The sequence below is a fragment of the Cottoperca gobio genome, chromosome 8 (assembly GCF_900634415.1).
Source record: "Cottoperca gobio chromosome 8, fCotGob3.1, whole genome shotgun sequence".
NCBI lineage: Eukaryota > Metazoa > Chordata > Actinopteri > Perciformes > Bovichtidae > Cottoperca > Cottoperca gobio.
The window spans coordinates 7,022,855-7,033,075 of record NC_041362.1 but is presented as its reverse complement, the minus strand read 5'-3'; the positions used below and the strand labels follow the sequence as shown (position 1 = coordinate 7,033,075).

Genomic DNA, 10,221 nt, shown 5'->3' with positions numbered 1-10,221 from the left:
GGGCAAATTATGACACAGGTTTACGAAATATTCCCCTTCATTGTTGATCCTGGATCACATATTTTTCCCGTCACTTCTGTGAGTAAGTGCTGTTAAAGAGAGCATGCCTGTTTACTAATTGCAACCTACAGTCATCAAAAGTAAAAAGCACAGCTGTGTCTGAAAGGCAAAAAAAGGTGATACACTAGCAGTGAACTGAGGCTTTGCCTATCTTCTGTCACCAAGGCTTGACGATACCGCAGCATCTTCTCAGCTGTGCTTGGTGTGCAGCATCTCGGTGATCAGAGAGTTGCAGGGCAAATCTCCCAGAAGATGGCGCTGGTACAAATACTCCTCAAGCTGCAAACTAATGCTGCGTACTTCAGGAAGCCGGAGCAGCAACTGACCAAACTTGTCTGAGTGTCTTGGATGACTCTGTTGGGTGTACTCCATCAGGGCCCTGTTCACCCTCTCCTGTGTCTGCTCCACCTGCCTGCGGCTCTGCACTGACTTCACATCTAGAGCAGAAAGAAAAATAAACGGCACTTTTGTCATCAACACAGGTCACAGTTGACCAAAAAGCTGCATCTGATTTGTATCTTCTATAACGTGTCTAATCTAATAAGTCTTGCAAAAGGAAAAACTCACCAGGGTTGAATAGCACCAAGTGCTTGAGACAGACAAACTCATGTCTGTCCAGCTGGAATGCCCTCAGTTTGGAAACTAAGTCTTGAGTCCTCGATACCAGGCCGCTGAGTCTCCCACCTGCCTGAGAGATGATAGTCGACAGATCAATCTGAATCAGAATGAGAGAAAGGTGGTTTATGTGCAACCCAAAACAAGACATCATGTTTTATCAAAAGACATTTTTGATGATCACAAGAATTCAGCATTTTGCGCTTTTGATGTTAAACCTTACCTGCTGTCCTGTGACAAGATATATGCAGTCCTCTTTACTGTAGGTCACCTGTCTACAGAGGTGATCCAGGACCAGCAGCTCACTCCAACAGCTCTGCAGCAGCACCATCTGGTCATCCACCTGTGAAAAGCATAAACAATTTATCTGATGTAGTTGCAAATGAAAGACTACGACCTTTGACCTCCAGTAGGCACCCAACACATAGCAAAAAGTGAATGCCTGCTCACACAGCTAATATCTACTACTGTATAAAGATTTATGCAACTTTATAATCTCATGATTCATCACCTTGAGCTCTTTGAAGAGTGCACTGTTCCTGGCCCACTCCACAAGCCCAAACAAAGTCTGGTCAGCCATTTTGCACATGATGCTGAATGTATTTAGGCGGTCGTGTTTCCCTCGGTTGGCCTGTTCTCTCTGCAGACTGGTGAGGACCTTGGCACACAGCTGGCTCTCCTCCTGCTCCCCCTCCAGGAGTTGACTTAGGAAGCTGGGTGTAAGAGTGGCCAATGAGGGGGTGTATGGGGTTTGAGTGGAAGCCTGGGAGAGTGGGGTGGCTGAGTTTAGCGTTGAGCAGGGGTATGATGTTGGTGTGCTTCTTGGTGTGAATGAATTGTTCGGAGTTGGGTGCACATAGTTTGTGGGAGCCTGGCTGTAGCTAAAAGGCATTTCGTCTTTCTCCTGGACATATCCAGGGAAGGTGCCGTGGTACAAACCAAGGGTTGGGCAGTGACAGAGGAGTGAGCACCCTGTCTGCGTTCATAGTGCAGTCCAGATGCATGGGCGCACACAACTGCCCCATGTCAGAGGGATACATGTGGGACTGATGAAAAACATCAGAAGGCAATGGAGCACTTGTGTGACTGCTCATTAGATGAGGGTCATTTGGTGCTGTGGGTCGGTGTGTTTGAGTAGTTTCCATCTTAATCCTGTAGGGAGCCTGGTAATAAACCTTTTGCTGCTTCATCTGCCTGTCCCGCCGGTACAGAGGGCCAAATTTATTCCTCCCACCTCTCATACGATCTGCTCTTACCGCTGTTGACAGAACATGAAATAATTATAAAGGTTTCACAACAAGATTTTAGATATTGCTGGAGATGATTCAGTGTTTAAACTGATAATATTCACTCCGTGTTTTAGGACTCAGATACAAAGTCGTCATTTATAATCTGGGTCATTACAGTACTGGTTTATGACTCCTTAGATAAATCACATGGGAGAAAAGAGCATGCATGTCAGTGGAACACAAGGCATGTTGCAATAGAGCAGAATTCAAGTACAAAGGGATGAGCACACGACTGTATGTTTCTGTTTGTGGCGTGGGGGCTATTTACTGTACCTTCTCTCTTCATGCCCACTGCCAAACACTTTTGGAAGCGGCATGAAGGACAACGTTTCCTCTGTGAAAGGTTCATGGGGCAGCTCTGTTGATCTGCACAGGTGTAACGCTTGTTATTCTGCACTGAGCGTTTAAAGAAGCCCTGCAGAGAGAGAGAGAGAGAGAGAGAGAGAGAGAGAGAGAGAGAGAGAGAGGAGAGCGAGAGAGAGAGAGAGAGAGAGAGAGAGAGAGAGAGAGAGAGAGAGAGAGAGACTCTACTTGTGTTGCTTCATTCTGTGCACATGATAACACAATCCTTATTTATAGTTATTTTTCATGGACTGTCCAAACCCCACCCCTTACCTTGCAGCTTTCACAAGTGAGCAGTCCATAGTGGTATCCTGACACTTTGTCTCCGCAGATGGGACAGCTCTCCTCTGACTCTGCTCTGCTGTCTGGCTCTGTCCTTAATTCCTGAGCTGGAGTATGACACCACAATTAACACTAAATGTCAAATGTTCAGCATGACACAAACTTCTGGTACTAAAGGCCACAAGGTGCGATAACAGGTGATGGTTGTTAAATGGAGATTGTCATCGCGACTGAAAACACATACATCTTTCTTTTCTCTACTTTTAGTAAGATACAGAGAGATGCCAAAGGTAAGTGGACTTCTGTTGTATTTCTTTTGTTGGGAATGATTCGTGTATTTGGTAGTAATACAAACACTAATACAACACCACATTCCAGGTAATATCTCAAATCAGGCACAAAGAAGATTCTGAATTAAAAACATGTCTAGAAAAACAACAATAATACCGTCATTTCAAAAACTGCTGTTTGACCATCAACAAACACATAACAAAAGGTTTGTTCTAAGGCATGTGGAAGTTATTATTATATGTTCGACTCTGGGAAAATGAGAAAACAGATAACTAATGTAATAACTAATGTCATATTTGTTCACCTCCATTCACTGAGCCTTCCCTGAAACTATTTGTAGTTCCTCCCTCCCACTTCTAAAACCCCTGCTGTAGAGTACTCAGTGGTTCGGTTTATTGCACAGCTGTTGAGACAATAGTGAGCTGTTCAGGACGATCCTTCTGTAACAGACAGTACCTGATCACTCAGCTTGATATGATATGACCCTTACATAATCCCCAGTCTCTCAAATGACAATCGGTAAGCGCAATGGAGAACCACTTTTATGCCTTCACTTCATAATATCCATTTCCAGACACTGTTATACTCAAACTTTCAAACAAGACATTAAAACAATTAATACCTTTATAGCGCTGCACAAATTCAAACAATATTTTCTGAAACTTGACTACAAGATCTACGTTTCTTTTACTCACATGTTGATGATCCTTCCAACGTTAACAGATCCTCCGGGTAGCTGTAAGGGTGATGGATGAGTGGCTGTGGCTGCTGTGGGTGATAATCAGGTAGGTCCATTCTGGCTAATGGGGCATGAGAGTCAGCCCAGCCTGATCTTCATTGTTGCAGAGATCAGGAGAGCCACAGAAAGGCCGGCTGGCAGGCCCAACAGCCCGGGTGGACTGATGGCCTACAAGTGGACTTCGATCCACAGTCAGTCATAAAACCTCTCCTGACTGGCACTCCTACCCAGTCAGTCAGTCAGTCAGTCAGCAAACCAGCCCCTCCATGAGGACAATCAGATATCCACCTGCTGGAATGTTACTGTAGTGAAATCACTGCGGTAACATTGGGACATCCTGGAGCTCAGCTGATAAGATAAGAGTCTTCTGAGGTGCCAGTTAATCGCAGTTAAAACTACAGCCTTTCAGATTTCAAGTTCATTCCTGAATAAATGTTATCATTACGTCTTGCATTGAAATGTACGCAGTGTTGTAAGATATTTTACTCAGTCCCTGTAAAACAATGTGAACATATTCTTCAAATAAAACGTCAAAATGTTCCTAAAGTATTAAAAGTAAAAATACTTGTGCAGCAAACAACTGGCCCCTTTTATATATATTATATATTATTATATATGACATTATTAGATTGTTAAAACACTTACATCAATGTGTAAGTAGCATTTTAGTGTTGTAACTGGTCGAGGTAGACCTATATTTATTTCATAGGCATATCTGTGTTTATTTAATGTACAATGTTAATCTGCAAAGTAACTATACCCTTTACCTATCATATACATGCAGTGGAGTTAAAAGTATCATATTTCCATCTGAAATGTAGTCGAGTATATACATATAAAGTACTTAGTGACTTTCCACCACTGAATTTAAGTTAAACAACAGCTGTGCATCATTTATCCACCTTAATAATGCATTCAAGGAAAGCGCAGTAAAAGGAGAAAGATTTGCTTTGCTCACAATAATACACGATTAGCCAATTGCTGAAATCAGAGACTTATATTGTCTCACATCCCAAGCAAGTGCTTGAGATAATAAGGTGAAAATGATACAGGCTGCTTTGATGAAGCTCACAGTGACGTCAAAGCAACAGGAAAGTTCAAGGGTGGATTGTTATCACTCCTGCGCATTAGCTTGTAAATGGGTTACAAATTTCATCAATGGAGTAGTCCTCCTGCTATTGACTGTGTCAATCTGGCTTCTGACACCTGACGCTGTCTCCCCTCTCTCAGAGGGGCAATCTTGTTATTAGGTCACTGAACATGTTCAAGTGCCAGGCAGTATTGGTAATCCTGGATGTAATGTTATTCCTGAATTTAACAGTGGTGGAAGAAGAACTCAGATATTTTACTTAAGTAGAAGTACTAATACCACAGAAATACTGTTTCCAAGTCCTGCTTTCAAAATCTTACTTAGGTACAAAAGTGTTAGCTTCAAAATATAAGTATTCATTATGTAGAAAGGCCCATTTTAGAATAATATATATGATATTATTGTATTATAATTATTGATGTATTGTTGTGTTCATCACTTTAATGTTGCGACTGGTGTAGCTCCTTTTAATTACTTTATTCATAATTCATATTCATAATACTATTATTTTACTCATTTCTAATCTATCATAATAAATTAGTTTTTTTTAAATGTATATTCTGTATTAATAAAATGAATCTGCAAAGTAACCAGAAACTAAAGCTGTCAAATGTAGTGGAGTAAAAGTAAAATATTTACCTCTGAGCTGTATTGGAGCAGAAGTAAAATGGAAATAATCAAGTAAAGTACAAGCTCTTAAAAACTGTACTTGACTAAATGTATTTAGTTACTTTGGACTACTAGAATTTAGTAGTGAACTGGAGTAAGACTTGATTGTCTTTAGCAGGCTTCATCGTTAAACCAGCTGCTTATGAATAGGTCCAAAGAAAAGCACCACCCAGATAAATCACTGCAAAAGGGTACATTTATTGAATAGAACAGAAAACCACCAAACTATCTGGTGTACAAACACAGTAAGTAATTGAAATTCCTCAACATTTTGTAAATCTGTGCTTTCACTGGCAGGTTTATACGACACATTATGCCTTGAAGCAGCTTCATCATCTCTGCATATAAGCCGTCCTCGCACAGGGCTCATAATGTTCAAGCCATGGGAGAAAGCTCCAGTTCCTCACTGCTGGAACACACAGGCTCATCCTCAACAACATACCACACCTCGTTGTGCCTGTTGAACATCTTCATCGGACTGCAAGAAACAAATACACACGATCATTTATCGCACAATATAAAATTATCAACTTATCAATCAATTTATGTTTTTCTATTTCTTCAGCACTTTTCTTTCTGATGGTGATTTGTCTACCTGTTATATCCCACGGCATATCGGTAGTCGTTTTGGAACTCTGCACCCACCGAGGTAAGGGCAGAGAAGAGCTTGTTCGAGTTGATTTTCTCAGTCATGCTCAACATCCATCCTCCGTAGGACAGAACATACACTTTCATATCCGCCATGTCGGTGATGAACAGCTGCAAGTCAGCAAAGTTTTGTTATGAATTCAAACACGATCATGGCACTACTAAGTGAAGCTTGATGTGAGAAGTTTACCTTTGTATCAGTAGGTTTGGGGGGGTTCGCCTGATGTTTGGCTGGCAGCAAGAAACTCATTGTGTAGATACGCGGTTTCCAAAACAACAGAGGTGACTTGTCCTCAGCGATTTTTATAATAACAGGAGCCGTCATTTCAATCTTCTCTCCTGATGGTAAACATTATGAAAATACATCTGGTCACAAGTAGGAAATACACAACAAATAATCAAAATGTTCTGGCTTGAATATCAAATGAAACTATAAAAAGTATTTCTGCTCTCTAACACAACTAAATACTGTCATTATACTGCCGGGTCAAAAGGACACTTTAATTTTAGCTGCCCCATATTTAACAGAGGCTGGGAACACTGTCTCTTAAATACTATGTTTCTAGAAAACAGAATGAGTTACTAAAGGTTTCAAACATTAAACTCTCTTATAGTCATTTTAATGCCCGTATTTATTTTCTGTAATATTGCACCACTGTAAAGCTGTGCTCCTCTAATTTTCTGTGTGTCTCTCTTGAAACGCATCATGCAACCAGCCAGATTAGGATTACTTGTGTCTCACCTATACGCCTCTTCTTACATGCATGTCACACACATTCACTTAGCGTAACATTAGTACTTCTAGCTGACCTATATATGAACACCTCTCTCTGGCTGTCTCAACAGAAACTGAACATTGAAAGTTGTGTGTTTGTTGCAGTGCTGTTGTGTTGGATTGTGTAACACTGTACATGTGTCGCTTACATAGTCCAAACTAAATCTCTTCCTGAGAAGACTATCTCTTTCAATAAAAGATTAAACAAAACAGATAAATAATCACCGTTCTCATTGGCACCACTGATGTATTCAAACAGTCGTCTGAAGGCTTTCATTGTTGCAAATTCCATGAACATGGATTTCTCTTCGGTTGAAACCCATTTTGTGGCGTCATAGTGACGGACCTGAGACAAACACGAAGGATTGAGCTTTTTGAACGTTTCTTGCACCTCAAATGTGAAATGGTTTCTCTCTTGCACAGACACACTCACCTCATATTCGTCAGTCTTACAAATCTGATCAAACAGCAGGCACTCTTCTGTCTCAGAACAGAAGTTAGGCACAGATGAGTTTCTGTGTAATTAGAAAGGAAACTGTTAAGAAAGACATTAACAAGTGTATAATATATGTATTCTTCTTGTCAACTGTAGTTTTAACACTTCTAGTCCTATTTTACAATTATTATGTGTGTGTTTTAATGTTGCTTTGTGACAGACAATACAGTTCATCTTATTTTATTTGATCGTTTAATGCATAGCAATAATAATCTGTGCCAGGATCTGGGTACAAACTATTACTATATTACTACTCGTATATCCAAGAATGTACTTCATGAGCTGATAAATCATTTTCTATATTGTTTAATGAATGGAGCTGAAATGGGGATTCAATTCATATTTCTTACCCAACTTTGGACTCAGCTGTGAGTGCCAACAGAAAGCCAATAAGTCCGAAAAGATAAATCCTGAAACACATAAATGGAGTTTTTCCAAAGACATTTTGGTTCCACCAGTGAAATAAAGAACAGTTTTCATACAGCATTTAAGTTTAGTTCATACACCAAGAAACACTGTATTCAATCATTTTCATCTAAGACCATCTAGAAAGCAACATTGTACTTACATCGTGGCAGAGTGCTGGGTTCTGTGCCTTCACAGTTAGATGTGTGCAGTCTGCTCAAAAGCATCTATTTATTCCAACTCTGGTTATGAAAGGAAAACTGGCCACTCCCTGAATGCATAACTCAAACCAGACAATGGGGTGACATAAGCGATGGAAACAAAAAAATAATCAGAGAGACACGTGTACTTTATGTAACACATTACACCTATATAATGTAGGTATATTGATTTAGTTTGGACTATGTAAGCGACACATGTACAGTTTTTCTGATCCATAATGTTATTATCCTGTGTTTTTGTGAAGACCTCCCTTTAGAAGAACAGTAAACCTGAAACAAAGAACGGAATGTAAAATGCATAAACAAACGTTCCGCCCTATTTGTCGACAGATTTCTATATTTGATTTTTGGTCATTGTCAACGTCTGTCACTCATGTCCCCTGTCGTCATACCAATACACTATCACATTCACTCAGTGGTCACTCTATTAGGTACACCTGTAGGCCAATGCAATCCTGATACATACTTTTATGATGCCTATGTTCAGTTATAAACTGTCATACAGGTGTTAATGATATGTTTTAGCAGAGGTCATCGGTGTTGTACTGGACAGCATTATATTGAAAGGTCTTCCTACTATTCTTCCACCCTGATATATGTAAATGGCGGGACAAGTAGTCTTGTATAACGCCACGTTTTTACCCTAAGGATGTAAGTGAAAGGCCGTGTTCCCATGCGATATTATTTACCTTTACCTTGTACTGAATGTCCTAAATAACCATCTGATATAGACAGACAGAAAGGGGCTTAGACAGAAACGATGAACTCCGTAAAATACACGTCACAAAAGAAGTTCTTACATTGCACCTTTTGTGTGCACAGATCCTGTGATACCCGTATTGTACCTGCTGAACACCAAATCCCTGGAGTTTCTTCCCATTTCAAAACAATGCATTCAACCACAAGATAAAAGGTCTCACCCACGTGTACAATAGATGAGAGAGCTTTAACACAACACAGAAAAGAAAACTATTTTAGTGAAATTGGTTAATCAAATGTGCTGATGTTCAAGGACGGGGAAGTAAATGTATATGTTTGTATTATAATCCTGAACATACATTTTTACAAGTGATTTTTTGTGATTTTGTTATTTGCTTCTTAAAAGCGATTTTAATACTTATGATTGTTTTAAGTGGCGTGTATCAACAAGTATTGAGGCAATATTTTCTGTTAAACGTGCATTGAGATGAAATTATTTTATTGAAATAACGATATTCACATGAAGGTCTAATATTTGACTACCTGTCCACTGTGTTAATAACTCACTGAGGAAAGTGTTAATATTAGTCCTGTTAAATTTTCAAAACTTATATTTTTATATTTATATTTCATATAAAGGTTTTGGACAGGTAAAAAGTATGAACACACTCACTCATTTTAATAGAGCGAAGGTTTTAATACAGCTTATTACAAATCCAGGTGGGAAACGCATAGAAAATTCTTCTCGTGTGAAGCTGTCTGCACTTCCTGATGACAGCCGTCTTATGTTACAGTTATTGTGTTTCAAATTCTAGTATAAGCTCATGCATACTGCTGCACCTTGAATATAACATTACCATTCACCATTGGATGATGTTAAAAAGAGCTGTTGTTAAAAATACCCCCATCTTTTTAAGCTCCCTAAAGGACTTACTTATATTTTTTATTGTGAATACACAGTATAGGGTAACCTGTATACAATATATAATTAAAGGATTTTCCTCTCATGACAAAGCATTACAGAACTCAGCTGCTAGATTTTGCAGAACTAAGAAGTATGACCACGCCACACCTGTTTTAGCCTCTTTACATTGGCTCTTTATATTAACCTTTAAGAGCTTTTGCAATCAGGGCCCTGAGGCTCTGGTCGGTTTAAGTTTCTTCTAAAAACGTAATTTTAAATCATAAATCTTATTCTGAGCTGGATATTTATTTTATTTAAAATGTGCCATTAATGTATTTTATCATTGAAGTTCATGGGAACACCATTCAGCCAACATGAAACTGCGTCAGAAGTTTAGATAGCTGTGTTTATAGAATAATATCAGTTGGCTATGATATAAATTCTGTCAACAATAATAAATAATCCTATAGCGAACGTGTGTTTACGTGAATGGTAGCCAACCACAGAAACCTGTACAGAAACGGCGGTTCTTAAAGTCACTAAACAAAACTCACCTGGTTCTTGAATGCATCAACAGTTTGCTAGGAAGCAAAATCGTGTTTAAGCTGTTAAAATTGTGCATTTAAAATAAACTAGGCAGCAACCGATGCAAACTTTACCATGATTCTTCAAAAACAGCCTTTTGGTTGTTTTACT

The 10,221-nt window shown here is 39.3% G+C and overlaps 2 protein-coding genes across 2 annotated transcripts; both read right to left on the bottom strand.

Annotated features, from left to right (window-relative positions):
• Positions 1-249: 249 nt before the first annotated feature.
• nr5a5 (nuclear receptor subfamily 5, group A, member 5) lies at positions 250-3,674 on the bottom strand. Its single transcript, XM_029436878.1, is given in 8 exon segments — positions 250-497; positions 628-775; positions 899-1,018; positions 1,187-1,615; positions 1,617-1,933; positions 2,238-2,379; positions 2,580-2,695; positions 3,575-3,674. Coding segments are annotated over 8 exon segments (1,620 nt in total).
• Positions 3,675-5,564: 1,890 nt separating this feature from the next.
• soul5 (heme-binding protein soul5) lies at positions 5,565-7,890 on the bottom strand. The gene is made up of 7 exons (XM_029436914.1): positions 7,865-7,890; positions 7,647-7,706; positions 7,234-7,315; positions 7,026-7,146; positions 6,216-6,364; positions 5,973-6,136; positions 5,565-5,855 (listed from the first exon to the last, which is right to left on the bottom strand). Coding segments are annotated over exons 1-7 (681 nt in total). The 5' UTR covers positions 7,867-7,890; the 3' UTR covers positions 5,565-5,752.
• Between the last annotated feature and the right edge of the window lie 2,331 nt (positions 7,891-10,221).

Bases quoted from the DNA above. Each gene is read 5' to 3' on its own strand.
- soul5 (XM_029436914.1), bottom strand. The intron at 7,147-7,233 runs GTGAGTGTGTCT...TGTTTGTCTCAG, and splicing joins GTAAGACTGACGAATATGAG to GTCCGTCACTATGACGCCAC. The intron at 6,137-6,215 runs GTAAACTTCTCA...GCTGACTTGCAG, and splicing joins CCAAACCTACTGATACAAAG to CTGTTCATCACCGACATGGC.